The 23,772-nt window shown below is 40.3% G+C and overlaps 1 protein-coding gene across 1 annotated transcript in view; it reads right to left on the bottom strand.

Moving 5' to 3' along the window:
- UNC79 (unc-79 homolog, NALCN channel complex subunit) overlaps positions 1 to 17,590 on the bottom strand; it is a 172,979-nt gene extending 155,389 nt beyond the window's left edge. The window contains exons 1-2 of the mRNA XM_038749857.1: positions 17,523 to 17,590; positions 5,481 to 5,601 (exon numbers count right to left, since the gene is read on the bottom strand). Of these exons, the coding sequence (XP_038605785.1) occupies positions 5,481 to 5,601; positions 17,523 to 17,544 (143 nt within the window). The 5' untranslated portion in view covers positions 17,545 to 17,590. The remainder of the gene's footprint in view (positions 1 to 5,480; positions 5,602 to 17,522) is intronic.
- Between the last annotated feature and the right edge of the window lie 6,182 nt (positions 17,591 to 23,772).

Consider the following 23,772-nt stretch of genomic DNA (forward strand, 5'->3'; position numbering starts at 1 on the left):
AAAACACTTATTTTATGCTGCAATCGTATAAAGAAACTTATTTTTATGCTTATTCTATAGTCATTACACAGAACTAACTTCTTAGTTAAATATTACATTTTAAAATTTATAGGTCTTTAAGGAGTTGGCTATGACCAGGCATGCTTGATTTGTCAAATACGCATTTGCTTTTTTTCCCCTTTTCATTACAAAAGATGCACGCTAGGAAAAAATTAATACATAATTGATCCTTTTCTATCTCCCTTATTTACCTCAGTTTCCTTTGGCCTCTGTTACCCAATGTCCATTGCAAAGCAATTGATAGAAAATACTTTCAGAATGTTTATGAAATATTATTTTACTATCGTGTGATCAGAATGATGAATTCTCAACTTCTAATTTTTTTTTAATTTTCTTGACTTTGGCCTGGTCCATTTGATTCCTCCAATATACAGATTTGCTAGTGTTAAAATTTAATTAGTCCTGGCCATCTATTTTGTGCCTACTATTTTTTTTTCTTTTTTACCCATCAGACTATTCCACCTATCTCTGCCAGGAAATGCCACTATTAAAATAGTCCCCTTCAGGAAGGCAGCCTCAGGAATTCAGTTCCCTTCCTGTATGATTCTGAAAATCCTTATGGATCACCCAGGAGGAGAGATTGACCCTCTAAGCCTCTTTTTACAAAAACTGTAGTGTCTATCCCCGAGACTACTTACTTCTAGAGATAGTTCTCCTATAGGTGGTATACAAAATGCTACCTCTCCTTCCGTAAGTTAGGCAAATATTCTCTACAAAAAACATAATGATTTTCTGTAGGAAAGTTAGGTCAGTTGCTATTGTCATCCCAGGCCAAATTCTGCTGTGATATTCTCCCCTCCCTATTGACATGGAGCTCCTAACAACATTGGCAGAGACTGAGCAGATTCAGGAAGTGAAGACTGTCAACCTAAGCATTTTTGCCTGGCTCTGACAGCAGAATGGCACCCTTATTAGATCTAGATTCAGTCTTCAGATGAGGGAGGGGGACACTGAAAATGAATAATCCATGAAATCATTTCAAAATTATTATTCATGTTTTAATGTGAGGAAATGTTTTCATCTGTGGAGAAACTTAAGGAAGGGCTAATGAATGTGTAATGCATCATTTATGGTGAATTTATGATGTTTTGTGAAATTTATTCAGAAAAAGGTATTTCCCTCCCCCCCAACCGAACTGCATTTGGGGGAACAATAAAACCATTTTTCTCATTTGCTATTCTTTCCAAGATGTAATCCCACCAAAATATAAAGAATATTGGATACGGCTTGCTCAGAAAAGTAAAATCCATCAGCCCGATTTTCTTTCTTCCTTTTTGCCCCTGCATAGAGCTATTTTTCAAATTCATGAAAACTCACAGGCCCCTAGAGGAGTGTTGGAGAAGATGAAAATTTGGGCTAGGTTGCTTATAATAATGAAAATTACTTTTCAAAATGAAAACTCTGAGGCAGCAATTTTCACATCTGAATGGGTTCCGGGAGCTGGGCAAGTAATTTTACTTTACGGCCATGATTTGCACTACAAGAGTCCATAGGAACTTAATACTTCCTGTTTTTGATCTCATAATATGATTAAAGAGTGTGATGATACAGAATTGAACCCTCTTCCTAGATATTCATTGAGAATTTCACCCATTTTTAGGGTTTTGTCAAAACACTCTAAAAAAATAGCATCAGTTTTTCACCAACTTCCACCATATCTTCATTCTAGGGGGGCATCCAAAATAACACTAGATAACACAGTAATAAAAGAGGGCTAGGCATAAAAAATAAGACTTGGGATTTCTCAGTTCCCTAGTATAAAGAGAGCAAATCCATTTAAGGAGGCTCTGAAGAGAAAATGGGTTTGATCGGCTCCTAATGTGAAGAGAAATACTGAATTTAATAAGCATAGACTGACCCTTTTCAGTTTCTTATTTGAAGGTGAAGAAAATGTTCGTTGATCTATTTTCTCTCCTGGTAATGACTGAGGGAGTGAAGTAAAACATTTGAACTGACTCTGACCCTTGGATATAAATTCACACAACTGAAGCAAGGGAGATTGTAACAGTAAAATCATTGCCCTTAGCTGTAGTTCCACATAAAATATAGTTTCTGTGGTATTACATAGCTTATTTTCAACAGAAGAAAAAGTAAAATGCATTGAAAATTCTCAGATAAAAGGAAGTGGGCTTCATATTTATGAACCTATCTTTAACACTATCTTCTTCGTTCATTTCTCAAGACCCTAAGTTCTAAACATAAAAAGTACTTCTGACTGTAAAAAAAAAAATGATTAACTGAAAAACTGAATATTTTCTTCCTTTGTGAAAGGTGGAATAAGGGTCCAACTATTAAGTCCCCAGACAATGCATCATCCTTTTTATTAAAATCTTCTGCTGGACCTTTGAGTTAATTCTGTTGTATTCTCCCCAGTCACTTAGTACAGTGCTCTGCACAGAGTAAGCACTTAATAAATACCATTAATTGTTAAACATTTACAACTGCTTGTTGTTTACATTGACAAGCATGGGTAATCGGTTGGGTCAGAGGTTCTGTCCCAAATGGGGCTCACATTGCGTAGACAGCTTTAACAAGAGTGAGTCCATTTCAGGGATCATCTCTCTTTATTGCTGTATTGTACTTTCCAAGTGCTTAGTACAGTGCTCTGTCCACAGTAAGTGCTCAATAAATGTGACTGAGTGAAAAGACTGGGTAGGGACTTTAGTGATGCAATTGAACAGTCATTATAGGTTTGCACAACTGCTCAATCCAGCATGTTATGTAAATTTAAAGTCACCAGCTTTAAAGCTTGGAAGGCTGTCCCTGGTTGGAGGGTGGCTACTAGGACGAACAGAGGATACAGGATGAAACAGCACTGATTTTAGCATAGAGACTAAGATGGAAAAAAAGGGGGTCTGAGGGAAAAATTTAATTCATGGTGGTAATGTTTTCCTAGGTTGCCCCTTCCTTCCACATCCCAGCTCATTTCAGTTCACATAGGGTGTCAATCCTCCTCTCACTTCCTGCCCTTTATACTGTAACTTCATGGAGGTCAGGGATTGTGCCTACTTACTCTATTGAAAAATACATCATCATCATCATCATCATCATCATAACAGGATTTGTTCAGGGCTTGCTATGAGCCAATCCCCATAGTAAGTGCCGGCTTAGGTATAAGATAATCAGGTCAGACGCAGACTCTGTCCCACATGGTGCTCACAGTCTAAGTGGGAGGGAGAACAGGTATTGGATCCTGATTTTACAGATGAGGAAACTGAGGCACAGAGCAGTTAAATTACTTGCCTAACATCACACAGCAGGCAAGTAGTGGAATGAGAACTAGAACCCAGGTCATCTGACTCCCAAGCCTGTGCTGTTTCCATTAGCACTTTCCTAAGCACTTAGCTTTGCAGAGTTGCACTCAATAGATAGCATTGGTTACTTGCCCATGCTAAAGGCTTGTAGCAGGAAACAGCTGGAAACTTCAGGGTTAAATTTCTGAATTTCTGGCAGTTGGCTGCCCTTCATCTGATGCTTCCTGCCATGCCCTTTAAATCCAGCAGTTCCTACTTCAATTCTCAATTTTAAATGCCAAAGAATTAGCGCATTCGGTTCAACTCTGCACACAGTAAGTGCTCAGTAAATACAACTAAATGAATGAACTCCTCTACCGAATCTTCGTTTTCTTACCCTCACTTCTCCTTTTCCTTCCTTCTCTTTTCAGGAGACTGAAACTCTTCCAGGGACTAAACCTTAGAGCTGGGGTTTACCCAAAATGTTGTGCCAAGACCAGTCAATTTCATCATTAAGGGCCTACCAATCCCAATTAAGGACCCCATTTGGTACTCAAAAAAAAAAATGGAGTCAGAGTCAGGTAGACAAAGACTCAGTGCCCTAAATAATGTAACTTTCAGCAAAAAGACTGTGACTGGCAGTACGCTCAAACATTAAGTGCAATTTCACAGTATATTTACAGATAGATTTCACAAGTTATTCCTGTACAAGAGTCCCTTCTTCCTGAGAAATGTGCTTTATCTTGTGAATTTTCAGAATTTGGGATTAGGTAAAGTAATCCTACAAATACCCTGACCTCAAAAAAATAGGGGCAAAGGTGTTTTAAAAAAAGCAGGTCATATTCCTTGGCCTAAAATGTATCATTTGAATACACCTGCTTATAATTGTTTTAAGAGGTTTCCTTATTCCACCACAAAAAGATTTTACTGTTTTTAATTCAATCAACTGTTCAACCATTCAAGTATTGAAAAGGGAATAATATAAGCCTTGAAATTACCAGAGACTGAGCAAGCAAAGGTCTATAACCCTTGGTCATATGCATAATTCCATCTCTAACATTCATCTCTAACAAGAATTGTAAACTACATGGAAAAGCCATATATTGATGAAACTAAAAAATCCATGGATATTGTAATTTTTTTAAAAAAAAAGACCACCCACATCTGAAGAACCTTGTTTCTGCACCCCACTAGCCTTCCAAATCAGTTCATCTCTCATTTTTAATCCTTGTAATAATCACATTTGTTGCTTAGTCAAAGACAGGTAGATTCCAAGCTAAATTCTGTTAAAAAATATGTTTTTCCTCAAAAAAAAAGACACCTCACCCAAATGGCCATGGCAGAGGGAAAAGATGGGAGAACCCTACTTTAGAAAATATTAAAGAGTTCTGAGCACCATTTCTAAAAATAGTGGCTATGGTTAGCCTAGACGATATTTCTTGCTCAGTTTCCCCGATATTAGGCATGGGGAAACTAGGTCCTTCTTCCACCCCTCCTAACTTTAAATATTTACCTACAAACCCAAAGTTAGCCTGTTTTCATTTGCTGCTTCCTTTCTCCCAAAAGATATCCCCTCAAAAATTCTGAAAAGATAATGGGGAACACAATCATCATAATCATAATGACTATAATCTTTTCACTTCAGGAGAAAGAAAATTCTATGTACCAGAACTCCCTCCAACACATTAGCTACTGTGTGAGTTTACTAGTAGAGACTGTAAGCTCCTCTTCTAGATGGTAAGCTCGTTGTGGGCAGGGATCATGTCTACCAGCTCTGTTGTACTGTACTCTCCCAAACATTTAGTCCAGTGCTCTGCACACAGTACGCACTCTAATGCCATTGTTACAGCAAAAGTAACATAAACTTTCATGTGAGTTTTATAAAAAATAGACTTCAGTTGATTTCTCCGGCTCTACTACAGAGTAGTGCCAAGAACATATTGTTTTTCTTCTTCAAATGGCTATGGGAAAAGTAGACTACTTAGGTAACCCCCTATGCAAATAGTCTATTTCCATTCACATCTATGATTTATCTGCATATATAAAATTTGAATCCTAACTCTTCTGGCAGAGCAATGAAATTCCTTAGGTCCTTTAAAACCTCAGTCCAGTAGTACTTTAGGTCCCAATAAATTCTTAATTATTACCTATTAATTCTTTAGAGATAGAAGATCATTTAAAGCTTACCTTAGTAAGGTCTGAGAAAAGTATTTCAGGGTATTTGCAATGTCTGTGCCTGAAGGTACAGGATAAATGTTGTGAAGAACACGGTTATGATATTCCTGCAAGTACCGGATCTTGGAAGCAACTATATAAAACCAAAACAACACAGAAAAATCACCTTGTAAATTCACATTATACCAAAGGGTTTTCATTTTGTGATAAAAATCCATAAAGGAAGCAGAAGAACTTTCATTCTTGGCTATTCGATGGCCAACAGAACTGAATTATTTGACAACTCAACCAAAACTCTCCACTGATAATTATCCCCTTAACAAGAGTTAAATTCATCTTGCATTCTTCTTGGGCAGGGAATGCATCTACCAACTCTGTTGCATTGTATCTCCCAGTACTTAGTACGGTACTCTGCATCCAGTAAGTTCTCAATAAATACCATTTATTGATTGATTGATTTATAACCTCCCATACTGATTTGTTTACCTGAAAGATCAGGTTCAAGCCAAATCACTTTTCTCCTTTCCATGAACTTTAATGGGAATTTTCCATGAAAAGCAGAAGAAAAAAATTCCTCTTCCCCTGAAATGTTTTTGTTCATCTATGATACCAATTACAATTGAAATAGTGGTTGTCTTGTAGTAATATACCATATTTATTTGCATAATTGCCCCTTTTTTGCACATAATGCTTTCAACTTTAAAATGGGAAGGTGCTATTACAATAGGAATTAAGTCCAGCAATAAGGGAATAAGAGAAAAAAAGAGAAAGAAAAGGACTGACAGGATGCTCAAGTCTGCTTCTCTTACTTCTATTGCACTTTTTGTAAGTGTTGCATACAATAGGCACTCGGATTTTTTTTTTTTCTTTTTAGGGTACCTGTGCTTACTATGGTCCAGGCAGGGTACTAAGTACTGGGGCAGATATGTTTACCTGGTTGGATACAGTCCCTACCTTCTGTGGGCTCACAGTCTCAGTCAGAGGATTTAAACTCCATTTTACAGGTGAGATAACTGAGGCACAGAAAGTATAGTGACTTGTCCAAAGTCACTCAGCAGACCAGTGGTGGAGCTGGGATTAAAATACAGGTTTTCTGACTTCCAGGCCTAAGCTCTATTAAGCCACACTGACTCCAGTGAATTAACTAATGAATTAACTTCCTCCTGTCTCTGCTGTGCTACCAAGTTCACATTCTTCAGCTCTTCCTACCTGCCCGGAATAGTCTTAATGAAACAACTACCTTCACTTTCTTTGACCTGTTCCCATTTTTTCCCTTTCTGCTCCTCTCTTAACCCTGAGCCAGGGCAGTTTTAATGAATTAACTCCCTTAACCCCTGCAGTGTTGAATGTGACCTCACACTTCTGCTCCCCCTCCACTGACTTTGGGCAATTGCAAGCTAAAGGTTGTGACACAATTATGTTATCCATGTGACACTCTGACCCAACATGCAATGATAGAAAAGGAAATAGGAAACAATCGAAAAACTGGAAAACAATGTGGCAGCAGAATGGTGAAAAGTTCCAAACCTAAAGGTCTACAGAGGTCTGAACTTCTCTATGACTGAGAGACCTGGACCCCATACAGGCACCGCAGCTGGCTTCTGAAACAGGTCTACCAACATTACTTATGGGCCAGACTTTATATAAAATGGCAACACTACTTTTTTATAATATCTAAGTGCTTACTATGTGCACTGTTCTAAGTGCCGGGGTAGATACAAGGTAATAAGGTTGGACACAGTTCGCGTCCCACATAAGGTTCAGTCTTTAATCCCCATTTTACTGATGTGGTAACTGAGGCACAGAGAAGTTAAGTGATTTGCTCGAGGGCACACAGCAGACTTGAGGCAGAGCCAGAATTAGAACTCAGCCCTGTGTTCTATCCACTATGTGATGCTGCTCTTTTGTCTCTCTCTCTATATATATACACACACACTATATAGGTACCTATACATTGGGTGTGCAAATGGATTTATACACACATACACACTAATTCCTCAGCAGTTTTAATGAATTAATTAGCCCCCATTACTTTACCCCTTTTTCATTCGTCTGTTCTTCATCCCCATTGGGTGGCTATCACTTCTTACAATCATGTGGTGCTAAAAAGAAAAAAATCTAATTTCCTCCTCAAAGATTAGTGTAGGGCAATTACATGGGTAAATATGGTATACTGGAAATCTGTGTGTCTCGAAATACTTGATAAATATTCATTGTTAAGCTCCTTAATACCTCTGCCAATTTTGGTCAATTACATTTCCTCCCAGTTCTGGACCCTAAGGCTCTAGATAGTTTGCTATGCATCCTAGACCTACCTGTAGTCACCAGTGTCCACACTCCTGACCTGAAAGTATGACATGGCCAGAAAGGCTGGGCCCACTTCAGCAATTTCTCTTTCACAAATCCCCAAAAGGCCATGATGGACAACTTCTTTGGCCTCTTCTTCTTCCTCAGATTTCATTACTGTCCATCTGTGCTTCTTCTCCATTACACATCTCTAAAGCCGAGACCATCAAGTGCCATATCTGTTGCTATTAGGGCTTAAAGCAAACTTCTACACATCTTTTGTACTCTTTTGCATGATATCCATGAAAAGCAAGGATGTGTCGATGGAAATTAGCTCCTGAATAAATCTTAAACTTTGGCAGACATAACCCTTGTGAGACCAACATGCAAGTGATAGCTAAGATGAGAACAGTCAGGGAATCGTTCTTTGAGAGTTCAGTGGTAGCAGAGAAAGCAGAATTCGACTCCTATGCCACCAGAACTGCATAAGCCTCAGTTACCATTCATTCATCATTGTGATGAATTCTGAAAGAATTCTTGGTCAGATATTCTTTTCCCCCCATCTCTCCTCCTCTGAGCTATTTTAATCATGTCTATCTTGAGCCAGAGAAAAACAGGCAAAGATTGTAGACAATACTTTGAATTTTTATATCACCCTTCTACCAATTGATTCTCACATTCACTTTAGCTGTTTTTTTTCAAAATACCTGGGTGAGCATTTATATAAACAGGAACTTCAAAAATACTTAATCACTTTACATTGTTCATAAACATTAGTTCTTTCCTCTATACATTCCAGTCTACCTGTCATTACTTTTTTCCATTGCACTCTATTCACTTTTCCACGTTATACTTCAGAAACTGCTAAAAGAAAAAAGTAACTACAGATGTAAATATTCCAACCCTATTCCTTTCATATTCTTTTCCCCATGTGTACTCTCTACTTGAAGTACTTTTCCACCACTTTTTAATCCTTTCATTTTTGAAACAATATGTTTCCACATTGAATACTGCATAATAATAATAATAATATTGGTTAAGTGCTTATTCTGTTCAAAAGATTCCACTAGATGCAAGATAATCAGGTTGGACACAGCCTCTTTCCCTCATGGGGCTCCCAGTCTAAGAGGAAGAGAGAACAGATGTCAAATCCCATTTTATGATGCAGAAACTGAGGCACAGAGAAGTCAAGTGACTTGCCCAACATCACACAGCAGACCAGGGGCAGAGCCAGGATTAGAACCCAAATCTTCTAATGCCCAGGCCCATGTTGTTTCCAGTAAGCCATGCTGCAAGCAGTTCTGGTAGCTTCAACTTAAGATGGGTCCAGCAGAGCTAGAAAAGGACACAAGTCAAGTCATCTTTCAGCCTTATTTTTCCACTTGAGGAAGAATCAAGAGGATTAGGCCTATCAGTCTGGAAAAATGAAGGTTGAAAGGTGACGATTAAAATTTATAATGATGAAGAACAGGAGCATATTTTTTAAACAAATCCTATAATATCAAAATGGTGCACCCATTTTCATTTGAAGGTGACAGATTCAAGATGCGCCAAAGGGTTTTATTTCTTTATGCAGCAGATGTGCACAAAGGATTCATTACTGCAGCAAATTGTATAGAAAAATATTAGCTACAGGTTCAGGTAAATTCAATGGCAATATACTCATATAGAATTATTTTAAGTGATGCTAGATGACAAGGTAAACTTGATCAAAACCAAACCCATTCAATCACTTGGGGACTTTTTTTTTTATCAAAAAGTCCATATTACCTCTCCTTAAATGCAAGATGATTGGTTTCTGGCATTTTGAGGTACTTCACTGATTACTCCCAGAAAGCTCTCGCTTTGGACAACTGACAGCTCCCACTGCTTTTTTTGCCTCTCAGTTTCCATACATGTACTTTATTCCCTTCCCTCCCAACACGTTACTTTCTGGAGCCAGCAATTTTCCATTAGTGAACCGCTTTTTAACTCTTTTTCATCCCAGAAGTTATAAATTCTCAAACAATCTAGTATCAGTTTTGCCTCTTTCCCCCATATCATTTGAACCCCTCTTTAGATCCAAGTCTACAACAAATTGCTCAACAATTAAAAGTATACATTTTAAAAAGCATTTTATAATCCTAGCATTTCCAGCCTCATGTTCAATTTATTGAAATGGAAATGATCATGGGTGGTTTTGATGTAATTGAGCCCAGGTCTTGAGAAGGCTAGGCTGAGTTTTTGAAGAAAAGACCTCTTGCAGTTTTGCTTTCTCATGCCATCATAATTACCATTAATGGCATTTTTCCTTCCTGTTAGATCTGAAATTATGCAAGATAAACAGTTGATATTCTGTGTGCTGGCAGCCCCAGCCTCTTCTTCCTATATCACAATCAAATAAAACTTTGTACTTAAAAATACATTTAAGAAAAACACAATGATATTATGAATAGACAATATGCATACTTTTTCCTCTCAGGATTTTTCCTTTTGATCTCCCTGTTTTTAAGCATTCAATTCCCCTCTCTATCTAGCATTCCTTTTTTTTCCTTCGTCTCTTCGGTGTAGTCAGATCCTTTTCAAGTTGTGTTTTTTCCTTTTGGAAGGTGCTGACATCTCATTTTAAAACAAGGAAGATGGAGCTTAACACAAACTCTTGCCCTAATTTTGTTAAATCAAATCAGTGTACTATTTGGTTTTTGTCCCTCTATTAAAATTAAAACAAAAGCATCCATCCCAAAATACTTGGCATTTATCACTATCATCCTCCCTCTGTTGTTTCACAGAATGAATATAATAAATCTCGGTAACCATACAAAAGTGAACAAGAGTCCAGAGTGAAAACCCTACTTTTTATGGCTTACTTTTAGGGAGCATTCCTTATTTCCCAGAATTTATTTTCTTCTCCCAATTCTGGTTCATGCTATCCTTTCCCCTCCAAACTTTCCCCAGATAGTTTTAAAGGCCATTTTCCTCCACTTCCATTTTCTTTACAATATATTTTCTCTCTATCCTTCCAATTAGTCTAAATTTATTAAAAGCAAATTTCCTCCAAGAGGCCTTCCCTGAATAAGCCCTCATCTCCTCTTCTCCGAGTCCCTTCTGCATCACCCTTGGATTTGCATCTTTAATTGACCCCTCTCTCGGCCCTACAGCCATATCTTTTTTTATTTATATTAATGCCTATATTCCCCTCTAGGCTGTAAGCTTACTGTGGGCAGGGAACACATCTTCCAAAGCACGTCTACCATCTTTGTTATGTTGCTCTTTCCTAAGAGCTTAGTACAGTACAATATGATTGACTGATTTATTTTTATTGGCTGTAGATCACAATTATTCTGTACCAGTGTAAAATGTCAATAGGAGCTGCATAAGACTGTGCTGGAACCTGAAGGATAGCTCAGAAGAGACTCCCAAGTAATGCAGGAACCAACTTTCACCATTTCTTGTCAATCCTCTACCTATTTAGCTTAAAAACTTTCTATTTTTAAAAAAATAGGATTTACGCACTTACTGTGTTCCAGGCACTGTACTAAGCTCTGGGGTAGATACAAACTAATCAGGTTGGACACAGTCCATGTCCCACATGGGGCTCACAGTCTTAATACCCATTATACAGATAACTGAGGCACAGAGAAGTGAAGTGACTTAACCAAGGTCATACAGCAGACAAGTGGTGGTGTCTGGATTAGAACCCAGGTCCTTCTGCTTCCCAGGCCTATACTTTATCCACTGTATCCCTCGCCTTCTCAAATAAAAGACCTAGAATGTGAAGCCCTAATATCCAATGTCATCCACTTCTGAGAAACTCCTAAACCTTGAAATCCCACTGATTCACAGTTCTTTGACAGTGAGTTCTTTGTGGACAGGGAATGTGTCTACCAAGTGTGTTGTATTGTACTCTCCCAAGTGCTTAGTGCAATTCTCTGCACACACTAAGCACTCAAAAACCATTGATGATGATTAACTCAGAGAATTCATTTCTCTACATAATCAGGATGCCAAAAAATCCAAAACTGCAGAACCTCTTGGTTCTTGTAAGCAAACACTCAACAAATATCAATGATTGAGTGACTGTTGTTCTTTTCTCCTTTTATAGTCTTGTGACATCTGTCAGCACCATGAGGACATATTATTCTAGTGGAAGGTAAATACTGAGTCCAGGTTTTTCCAGAGCCAGAGTCACTACTTAGGTATAAATTCAGTATTTAATAATAAAAAAACCCAACAAAGTCATACTTTCATAACACAGGTACACTAGACCTAAAGGAAGGGAGGACAGTTGAGAAACAGAGTTATCCAACTGACCTTTCTCTATCCCAGCACCAACTAAGGCTGCCTTAGAAACAAAAAGGGAGGGAAAAAAATCAGCCCACTGCTTTCTGCTTTTGTGCAATAGTGTGTAAAACCATCATATGTTGGCACCAAACCCTATAAAATTCCTAGTTTATTTTCTCCAGCTGGGGTCTACATTATCTCTACCTCCAGTAACCTCTAAGTTCATAAAGTTCTCAATTTGAATTCCATTTTCAAGGTAACCTCATTCTCCCCACACTGAGGCTGTCAGTGAGGCCACAGAGGGGCACCCAAGAAAACATTTTGAAATTTTAATTTTCTTCCTTGCTTGTTCCCTCTTGTCCAGAAGCAATGCCATATACTACGCACACAATTTCAAAGGATAACCCTGTCTTCACAGCTCTAAAGAGGCCAAGAAAAGTACAAATCAGGCCAAAGCTGGGGATCAGGGGCTGAACTCTCCTTTTCAGGTATTGTCATATATCTCCTCACCACAAACTACTTCAAGGATGAGATAAAAATGCTTTGCTGATAGAAACTGGGAAGCAGTTCTCAAAAGTCCAGAAGAATAGGAGGTGATTTTTCCTTCTGGACTTGGGATAGCTTTTGCAGACTTCAAAGGAAGCGTTAAATAATAATTTCATGTTTCTATTTCAGTGATGTATTTAATTTGTTCCTTAAAAATTAACTTAACTTTCTGGAGTGACTTTCATTTAGGTTCTAGGGTTTGGCCAGGAATCTGAGACCAATGGATATGGTAAGTACCACCGCATGCAGAATAATTATGAAGAATGAAGCCTATATTTCAGGCTCTTATTAAGAAGGACAACAAATTAAGTAACATTCAATTCAGTATATCTGCCTGGAGGAACAAAAAATCTTCGTTATTCCAGTTAGCAACAAAACCTAGCATTTAGGGAATGTAGGAATTCTAAATCTAATGTTTGAACCATCTATAGTGTATAAAGGTAGCATGGCCATTTTTTCCCCAATAAATGTATCTTTAGTGTAATACATTTAACCTATGTATTTCTGTGGATTAGTTTAAGAAATCTGGATTCAATCCATATAAAACAAAAACAAGAACCATGCAAATTCCAAGATAAGTAGCTATACCACTGTTTGTATGTAAAATAACACCACAGATTCTGGACTAGATGGAGAGGCTGGCCCTTCTATTTAAGGAGGCTTGAAGGTTAATAATTTAAGGAGGCTTTAAGGAAAAGCCAGACCCAAATTAGTTCAGGGAATCATCTTACTTCTCAGGAGAATGTCCCTTCCAGACTAGAGCAGAATGCTGGGTTACTGAAGGGTTGGAACTTCCTCCCCATCCATATACACCAGACCACCACTCTTCCCACCTTCAAAGCATAATTAAAGCCACATTTCCTCCATAAGGCCTTCCCTGATTAAGCCTCTTTTTCCCAGCTCCCTCTCCTTTCTTTGTCATCTATACACTGGGATCTTTGATCTTTGGGCATTTGATATTCACCCCACCCTCAACTCCACAGCACTTATGTACATAGCTTTAATTTATTTATATTAATGCCAGCCTTCCCTCTAGACTGTAACCTCACTGTAGGCAGGGAAAGTGTGTGCCAACTCTTTTGTATTCTCCCAAGCGTTTAGTACACTGCTCTGCACATAGTAAGGACTCAAATACCATAGATGATGATGCTCTGATTCTTCACAAGTGGAGTTGTAGAAATTGGGGATTCCCTCTATTTGCATGAAAGAGATCCCAAATACAGAACTTTCTGGGTGCAGAGAGAGGGGAGATCTTATTTGGCCTACAGAAGCCTCTTACTTTCCTTTAATATGTTCAATAGACAGGATTTTTATGCTCTTTATGATCTTTCAAGTTTTTCTCCTAAGTACACTGAATTTTTCAGTATGGGGGGTTTCCTCTGCAAGAGATAATAAACTCCTTGTCGACAGGAACTACCTTCCTCCATGTTTCGTGAAGTCCAGTGAATGAAAAAGCATGCCCTTAAAGTCACTGTGAATAGTGGTGGTATGAGCCCTTTTGAATATACAGAAAGGATTCAGAGACTTTCACACTCTCAGGGATCCTCCTGAATATGGAGCAGCTCTTGGGAGCAAAGGAGGTTAGATTCCTTCCAAGGTTTTAGGCAAGAACTTAGGGTCCAGGAGGGCTTCCGTGTGCATGGAGAGCCAGAAATACATGAGCAGCCCATTCCCCCACTTGAATAGGAAGCCACAGCAGAGCTATCATCCAGAAGCTAAGAGGTTGGCCAGTCGAAAGGCCACCAGAAACCGTCATACTGTCTGATTATGGCATGGGTCTTTCCCAGTGAAGTCAGTCAGATGAGGAGAAGGACACATGGCAAGAAAGCAGAACAGCACAGACTCTCAGGCATGGTGAGATAATAGGATTGGTTGAGCCACAGGGACATACGTGCATCTGGTAATGACTATATTTTTTCCCAGTGCCAGCATTTGGCTTCTGCCAAGTAGACATGTGCTTAGCCCCATCATGTCATTTATATAAGCAACATTATTTTTGGCAGCACACATAAGTTTTATACCCTTGACACTTCTATAAAGAAAGATGTTGTTTAAAATAACACTTTAAAAGCATCTAACCCTGGGATGCTCCATCTCTTTCAAAGGAAGAACCAAAAGAAACTCAAGTTTCTATTTTAAAGCTTGGATTAAGGAATTAAAATGCCACATTGATGATACTCCAGTTCCAGATATTGCATTGGACACATCAATATTGGGCTAAGAGGAGAAGGAAAATAGCATTTAAAAAATGTTTAATAGTGTGCAGTCTGTGGAGAAATCGCTAGAAGCTTTCAGCTTATTACAATTGCCAGGATATACAAGAAACAGAATGAAAATATAAATATAGCCCAAACAAGCTACATCTTTTGATGATGATGATGATGGTGGTATCTGTTAAGCGCTTACTATGTGCAAAGCACTGTTCTAAGCGCTGAGGAGGTTACAAGGTGATCAGGTTGTCCCACAGGGGGCTTACAGTTTTAATCCCCATTTGACAGATGAAGTAACTGAGGCCCAGAGAAGTTAAGTGACTTGCCCAAAGTCATACAGCTGACACTTGGCGGAGCCAGGATTTGAACCCATGACCTCTGACTCCAAAGCCCATGCTCTTTTCACTGAGCCACACTGCTTCTCTGTTAGTCCTAAAATCAATTTCCTTATCATTTATTCCAAAAGCCCAGGAAGTTACGATGATCACATTAACCTGTAAAGGCTCATCCCAGAGTCGACTGGCAACTTGGCCACGTTTCGAAAGCAAGTCATATAAAAGCCATTTGGTTAAATGGTATGCAAGCACTCTTTTCCCCTCTCCCCCCTCACACACAGTGCTCATCGCCATAGTCACTGCACTGCAGCTTTCTCAGCCACAGAAGTGGCTTAGAACCACCCTGACACAACCTAACCCTAGTCTAAATGGGGAATGTTTATTTTGACACGGTCCAACAGACTGTGGGTAGAACTCCAATTACTGGCTCTACAGTCACTACAGTCCTCTCCATCTCCCCCACCAGACTACACTCCCAATATTTGAGTTGCTAGGCCCCAGGAAGGACTGAGTTAACACAGGGGCTCAAAGGCCTTAGACTGTGAGCCCACTATCGGGTAGGGACTGTCTCTATGTGATGCCAATTTGTACTTCCCAAGCGCTTAGTACAGTGCTCTGCACATAGTAAGCGCTCAATAAATACGATTGATTGATTGATTGATTAAGCCATCCCATAATGTGGCCTTCAGCTGCATAAACTGTCAATGCAGCCCTCACCCTCATCAAAAGCCACCCTCAAGCATGGCTGGATGAAGCATTCTCCAGCCCCTGGAAAACACTTCTGCTGTTGCAAACCTCCTTTCCTTTCCTGGAGCTCTGGCCTGTTGCCAGGGGCAGGACACGAGATGTTTGGGAACTACAACCCCAGCCGATCCAGCTGTTGGGGGAGAAATGATTTACTATCCCCCCCACCCTCAAAAACCTGTCCTTTCCTCACATCCCCTGCCCTAAAAGCCCTCGGTTGTTAAAGAACCAATCCGGATGCAGGTGAAGCAGCCGAGGCCCCCAAAATAGCCCCAGTTGTCAGCTATTAGCTCCAGCTAACTGTTGGGGCATTGGTGACTGTGGAAAAAGAACAATGCCAGGAGCATATTAAGTCACAAGTCATCAGTCCCCACTAGTCTGGGAGACTGGAGTGAGGATGGGAGAGGTTCTTCACAGGGTGTCAATCACAGTAAGAGGGGAAGAAACTCCATAGCTCTCATAGGCAGTGTAACAGTGATTTCACACATAACATAGGGGTCTTTCAAATCCATTAGCCTTGGAGCCACGGAGGGGTTAACAAGGCCCTCGTCACAGGGAATGTGCGATCTTATCACAACTACATAGCAACAACATACCATGCACAAGAAGATTGGAAATTACACCTCCCACACAACTTTAAGTGCCCAACATACTTAGTGCCCTCACATATCTTTTTTCTGCTCCAATCCATCCAAACCTGGGGCAAAAAAAAAAAAAAAAAGAATCAGGCTGATCATCTCACTGGCTCTCCCAACGTTGCTGGGAACTGAACACAAAGAAATTGAATGACATGTCCAAGGTCACACAGTGAAGGAACCAGAACTAGTTGCCCAACTGTTGTGCTCACTGTCCTTGTTTATTCTGGGAAAGTGGGAAGTGCAAGGAATACTGGAGAATTGTGAGTGTTTATCGAACACTGCTGATGTCTCCATACTTACGTGAGATTCCTCTAGCCCATGTAGGCCCAGGCCGACAGAAGGCAAGCCTTATTAGCAGAGACAACCAGAAAATGCATTATTTGTGATACAGATGATTTGGGTGATTTTTTTTTTCCATCACCCTTAAACTAAAACCTGCTAGCTTGTCTTGTCATGTCCTGGAGTTTGAGTGAGTAGCTCCACAAAGACACCCTGGGTTTGCGGGGGGGGTTTTCGGGGGGGGGGGGGCGACGATCAGATAACCTTTTTTTATATCTCTCCCTGCCTTGCCCCATCTTTCCCCACCCCTGGCTTTCCAGGCTCATTTCTTCGGCTGAACGCAGTGTTCCGCCTGCCTCCCTCTTCCCCCGGCCCTCCTCTCTCCCCTGCAATCAAGAGAAGTGGAATCTGCAGATTGAAACTCCCTTATGGCTCCAGCAGCGGAGCTGGGCGTGCTCAGGATCCGCAGCAGGTTTTGGATTCCAACTGTCAGCTCCCCCCAACCCCTTTTTCCCCAGCCCCCCACCTTGTCCCATTTTAAGCAATCATTTGCAAGGAAAGAAGCCCCCTTTGGGGAGTGGAAGGGGTCGATGGGGAGAAGCAGGGACCAGCCCCTTTGGGCCTTATTATGGCTGATGCAGGAGGAAGCTGCATTTTTCAGCACCGGGGATAGCGCAGCCCCGGTTTTTCCCCCCAATTTTCCCACCCTAGGCCCCCCAAAAGCACACGAGGCCGGGGGGCGGGGGCGTTACTTACACTGCTCCGCTTTGGTGGACATGATGCTGTCCAGGTGGCAAGGCTTTGCCCCGGGCTCTGTGGCTTGTGGGTTCGTTGGCTCCGCCAGCCAACGTTGCAAGGAAATGAGCTCCTTCCCTCCCTCCCTCCTCTCCCCCTTTTCTCCTCCCGTGTCGCTAGCATTCGGGCCAAGACCACATCGGAGTCCGAATGCGGGCCCGGAAAAGGGTGGGGGCTGGAGAAAAATAAAATAAGATGAAATAAATCGCCTCCCTCCCCGAAAAAGGCCCGGGCTTTTCTCAGGCCACCTCGACGGGTTCCCTGGCCCGGGGCTGTCGAGCCCAGGAACCGGGAGGAGGAAAGGGAAAAGTGGCTCCTGGTGAAATGCAAAATGGGCTCGACCGGGGGAGGAGTATTTCCATTCATAAGCCGCACCGACAGGCCGGGAAGTTTCCCTGGGAAAAGCCTTTTAAAGCGCCGGAGTCCCCAACCATTTTGAGCCTGTCTACTTGTTCGGTCGTCTGTCTCCCCTCTTCTAGACTGTGAGCCCGTTGTCCATTCAATCATTCGTTCAATCGTATTTATTGAGCGCTTACTGGGTGCAGAGCACTGTACTAAGCGCTTGGGAAGTACAATTTGGCAACATATAGAGACGGTCCCTACCCAACAGTGGGCTCACAGTCTAGAAAGGGGAGACAGAGAGCAAAACAAAACACATTAACAGAATAAAATGGATAGAATAAATATGTACAAGTAAAATAAACAGAGTAATAAATACGTACAAACATATACATACATACAGGTGGTGTGGGGAAGAGAAGGAGGCGGGGGGATGGAGAGGGGGAGAGGAAGGAGGGGGCTCAGTCTGGGAAGGCCTCCTGGAGGAGGTGAGCTCTCAGTAGGGCCCTGAAGGGAGGAAGAGAGCTAGCTTGGCGGATGTGGGGATTGTTGGGTGGGGATTGTCTCTGTTGCCGAATTGGACTTTCTGAGCACTTAGTACAGTGCTCTGCACGCAGTAAGCGCTCAATAAATACGATTGACTGAATGAAGGAGCCCCCACCCCCCGAAGAGATGTCCGAAGTTCGGGGAAAAGAGAGGGGCAGCCAGGACCCTACTGGACCAACAGGGAAGGGGGTCCGGAGTGTGAGCCCGTTGTTGTGTAGGGATTGTCTCTGTTGTCGAATTGGACTTTCCAAGCACTTAGTACAGTGCTCTGCAAGCAGTAAATGCTCAATAAATACGATTGACTGAATGAATGAGTCCCACCCCTGGTCACTCTGGCCTTGCTGCACCAGGGCCGAGGTCTGAGAGAATAAACGTGATGGTGCAAATGCTGAGCCCAGGGAGGCTGGAGAAACAAAAATTGGAGGCTTTCCCTCCTTGGTTGTTAAAGGGTTTCCCCTCTGCATCCTCTCTAATGGGCTCTCTCTTCCTCCTAATAAACAAGAGATTGGGGCAGCCCTGCAAAGGGACTTACTGGGGTAATGTTTAAAGGGGAAAGATGTTTTCATTAGAGATAATAATAATTATAATAGTAATTATGGCATGGGTTAAGCACTTATTAGGTGTCAGGCACTGTACTAAGTGCTGAAACAACAGGCAAGTGGCAGAACTGAAATTAGAACTCATGTCTTCTGATTCCCAAGCCCATTTTCCACTAGCCAATGCTGCTTCTGCTGCTTCTTTATGGTATTTGTTCATAACTGTGGTACTTGTTAAGTGCTTACTAAGTGCCAAGCACTGTTCTAAGCGCTGGGATAGATACAAGTTAATCTGGTTGGACACAGTCCCTGTCCCACATTGGACTCACACTCTTAATCCCCATTTTTTACAGATGAGGTAACAGGCACAGAGAAATTAAGTGGCTTGCCCAAGGTCACACAGCAAACAAGTGGTGACGCTGGGATTAGAACCCATGACCTACTGACTCTCAGGCCTGTGCTGTAATCCACTACATCATGCTGCAACATGAGGTGACAAAAGATATGTAATTTGAAGATGAGGGACACTGAAGAACAAAAGATTGGTCCAAACTTACCTGATAAGGATCTTGGCTCTGGGAGAACACTTCTATGAGGAAAAAGTAGGGTTGGGGGAACTGAGGGCACATCATCAGGATAAAGGGCGGAAGATCAGAAATACAACTGCTCAATGTGGATACATGAGAAGCAGCGTGGCTTAGTGGAAAGAGCATGGGTTTAGGAGTCAGAGGTCGAGGGTTCTAATCCCAGCTCCACCACTTATAAACTGTGTGACTTTGGATAAGTCACTTCACTTCTCTGTGCTTCAGTTATCTCATCTGTAAAATGGAGATTAAGACTGTGAGCCCCACATGGGACAACCTGATTACCTTGTATCTACCCCAGTGCCTAGAACAGTGCTTGGCACATAGTAAGCACTTAAATACCATCATTATTATTATTATTATTTGCTTCTGCTTCTTAAGACCTACATTTCTGGATGCTGAACTTAGGGGTCCTGGACAAATAAGGACAAGCAATAAGAGTCCCATAGGCATGCAATAAATGCTATTAGTATTACAACTACAAAGTGAGAAAGAGCAAATAATTGTATTTATTGAGCACTTACTGTGTGCAACGTATTGTACTAAGTGCTTGGGAGAGTGCAATATAAACAGAATCAGTAGACACATTCCCTGCCTGCAACAAGCTTACAGGCTAGAAGAGGATACAGACAATATATATATATAAATTGTGGATATGTGCATAGTGCTGTGGGGCAGAGGGAGGGGTGAACAAAAGATGCAAATCCAAGTGCAAGGGCAATACAGAAGAGGGTGGGAGAAGAGGAAATGAGGGTTTAGTTGGAGAGAGTGATCCTCTGTTGGATATGAAGAGAGAGGACATTCCAGGCTAGAGGTCGGTGGCAAAATAGATGAGATCAAGATACAGTGAGTAGGTTGGCATTAGAGGAGCAAAGTGTGCAGGCTGGATTGTAGTAGAAACCATGGCAGTAAGGTAGGAGGGGGCAAGGCGATTGAGTACTTTAAAGTCCCTGATAAGGGGTTTCTGTTTGATGCAGAGGCAGATGGGCAACCACTGGAAGTTCTTAAGGAGTGGGGAAACACAGACTGAATGATTTTGCAGAAAAATGTTCCAGGCAGCAGAGTAAAGAATGGATTGGAATGGGAAGAGACAGGAAGCAGGGAGGTCACCAAGGAGACTGATGCACCTATAAATATGAAAGTCTCCTTTTCCATGACCAAGCCATATCAATTTATTCAGAAGATCTCAAAAGTGAACTAGAACTGGTCTTCTGTGAGACCATGTCTAATCTTGAAGAAATATATGATCAGGTCTATTTCACAACATGTGAATGAGTTTGTTTCTTCATTTAGAGTAAATTCTGAATAAAGGCTGTCAATTTTGTTAAGGAGTAGCTTGCTTCCAAAAGGGTCATCTTTGGGAGGTCTTTGAGTTCTACCATATGATCACAGAAGCCTAGTACTCTGCTCTCAACACAATAGATAATAAATGCTGTTAATGGGAATGATAATGATGATGATAAATGGACCCAAATTTCAAAGCATGCACTGAGTGAATTTTTCAATTTTTTCTAAAGGTAATCCAAGGCCGTTTCTAAAATAATCTTGTGTACTCACTGTTTCACCTTCACTCTCTCAATCTATAGAGAGTATAGTCATTCAGAGTTATTCATTCATTCAGCCATATTTATAGCGTGCTTACCATGTGCAGAGCACTGTACTAAGTGCTGAGGGAGTACAACTCAGCAGCAGAGACAATCTCTGCCCTCAACGGGCTCACGGTTAACTCACAATTAATGCATTGCATCTTGTAGAACAGTTCTAGAGTGGTGAAACAATTCTTGTTAAATTTGTACTTATGGTTTTTCTTGGATAGAATCCCAGACCTGAACTGCACAACCAAAATGAAGATGAGGAGTGAAGGATTATCTCAAGCAGATGACCCAAGTAATAGAGGGAGCCTGAATTATCCACTTAACTTGCTCCAAAGACATCTTAACTGGATAATTTTCAATCAGCCACTGCACCTGGATAATAAAGGTCCAATCCTAGTTTCTTTTTCAACTATTAGGGAAAAGTGCTCAGCCTGGGAAGATGAAATCTACATCTACATGGAGTTTATAAACAGGTAATCCAAGAATCTGCTTCCATTCTTATTACAACTCACCCTTTACTTTCAGTTGTTGAAGGAGAAATGTCCCTCCAGCTGGAAAGGGAAGAGGCTTCTATGCCTTTTTCCCCCCTACCATTATAGCTGAGTTCCTCAACTACTTCGTGGTGGTTTTTTAAAACAATTAAATATATAATTTAGATGACGATGTCTGAATTTCACAGACAAAAGTTACTGAAAAAAACATTTTTCTTCATGAACCCCTTCATAAAAGTGACAACTTCCTTTGGGTTCAGTAATCAGCACCAACTGGGCAGAATTAATGGATAACATGCATTTAAAACCCTTATAAGTATTTGTATTTAGTAAAAAAAGATGGCAGAAGCATAGAGCTGGAAGAGAAAGGGCACCTTCCAGGACCAGAAACAGTGTTTTCCTTTATTTTCTAATTAGTTTATTAGAGAAGAAAAATAGAACCAATTTTAAAGTGTTTGCCTACATTCATGCCTTTTTAATTGTGTTCCAGGAACAGGCTAAACCCATGAAAACTTGAGAATCATTTGCTTATTTGAGTAAATCTCAGTTTCTGCTCGTGTAAATAGGTTAAAACTCCCCTAATCAATTATTTTTTAATTTACTTCAAGGAAGGAGGTTAAATTTTTTAGAGGATATTTGGAAAATTAAGAACAGCAATTTTTAAAACACAGATTATACCTATTAGATTACTTGGCAAAAGTAATTTGAAAATATTTGGAGATGTTTCATCCTTTTTAACTTTCACAGTTTTTCCTAACAGAGCATAATTAAGATATATCTCAGAGGATGCATTTTTGACCCACGAGAAAACAGAGTTTGCAAGCACTCCACTATTCTCTTCTACAAAAACTAATAAAAGCCATGCTGTTGAAAAGAAGGGATTTGAAGCAAAGCATTTGTCATAATTACAAATTTGAGGTTGAGCTGGTTTTCTATATAACGGAAACTTTTCACTTTTGTTATTAGGAAAATGTAACAATTAAAAATTCTCTCATTTTCCCATTAAGTTTCCATAGTACCCATCATTCTATTAACAAATGCCATCATTTCAATCCTCCTGTTTCAAGGCAGGATAACGTATAAGCAAGATACTGGTTGTCCATCCTATTCTTAAAGATCACCTGAGATAGAAAATTCCCAATTCCCTTTTGGACTTTATCTAATATGCAGCTCTACTGACCACAAGATTTTCTTACATCTAAACCAAATCTCTGTTGCCAACCCTGTTTTATAGTTCTACCTTATGGAGAAATGGAGGACCAATGTTAAGTACCTTCATTATACATAGCAAGATTTAGCAATTTAAAATCTTCCAAATTACATTTTTTTGGTGGGGGGAGGGGGACATTATTTAAAGACACATATTGAACCATCCTTCAACTTTCCCTTTCCAGTATATATCATACTAATTCTTTTAACCTCTTTCCTCCGAGGTGATATTTTCTTATTCTTAAAACATTTGTTATGTTTCGTTGCACCTTCCCCACCTCCCATGAAAATGTGAAGATTAAAACCAACGCAGTACTCCAATCTGGATGTGATCAACCCTTAAAATTGCAAAAGACATTTCACAGGTAGAGCATGTTAGTGTACTCTGACCCAGGGTCTCCCATTAATACCCCCAGACCCATGTTAGCTTTTTAAATAAAAATTCAGTAGCCCTGGTTCATTTTTGCCTTTTTGTAACCACCTGATCTTTTTCCAGCTGTCTGTGCTGAGTAGGCACAAGATAGGGAATGAAATTACAGTTTAATATTGTCTCCTTCCCTGTGTCTGGTCCCAAACTTTAAAAAAATATATATATTACCAGTGTTTGATTTGCTAATTCATGTTACATAATGTTACTAAAGATATTGAAAATTACACTCAATTTCATTTCACAGGAAAACACAATTTGTGTTCCTACTGATATCACCCAAATCATAGATTAAAAACAAAAAAAATCAATACTCTAGACATCTCAGTATGCCTTCTCAAATTGACATAGCTGCTATTTTAGGCATTGTTAAGTATTCTTGCTATCCAGAAGAGTTAACATCAGCTTCTCTTTACATCTTATTGAACTGATAAAAAATATTAGTGGCTATGTCCTTAAAATAGAAAGATGCCAAATAAAGTTA

The sequence above is a fragment of the Tachyglossus aculeatus genome, chromosome 1, assembly GCF_015852505.1.
Source record: "Tachyglossus aculeatus isolate mTacAcu1 chromosome 1, mTacAcu1.pri, whole genome shotgun sequence".
In the NCBI taxonomy this organism is placed as follows: domain Eukaryota; kingdom Metazoa; phylum Chordata; class Mammalia; order Monotremata; family Tachyglossidae; genus Tachyglossus; species Tachyglossus aculeatus.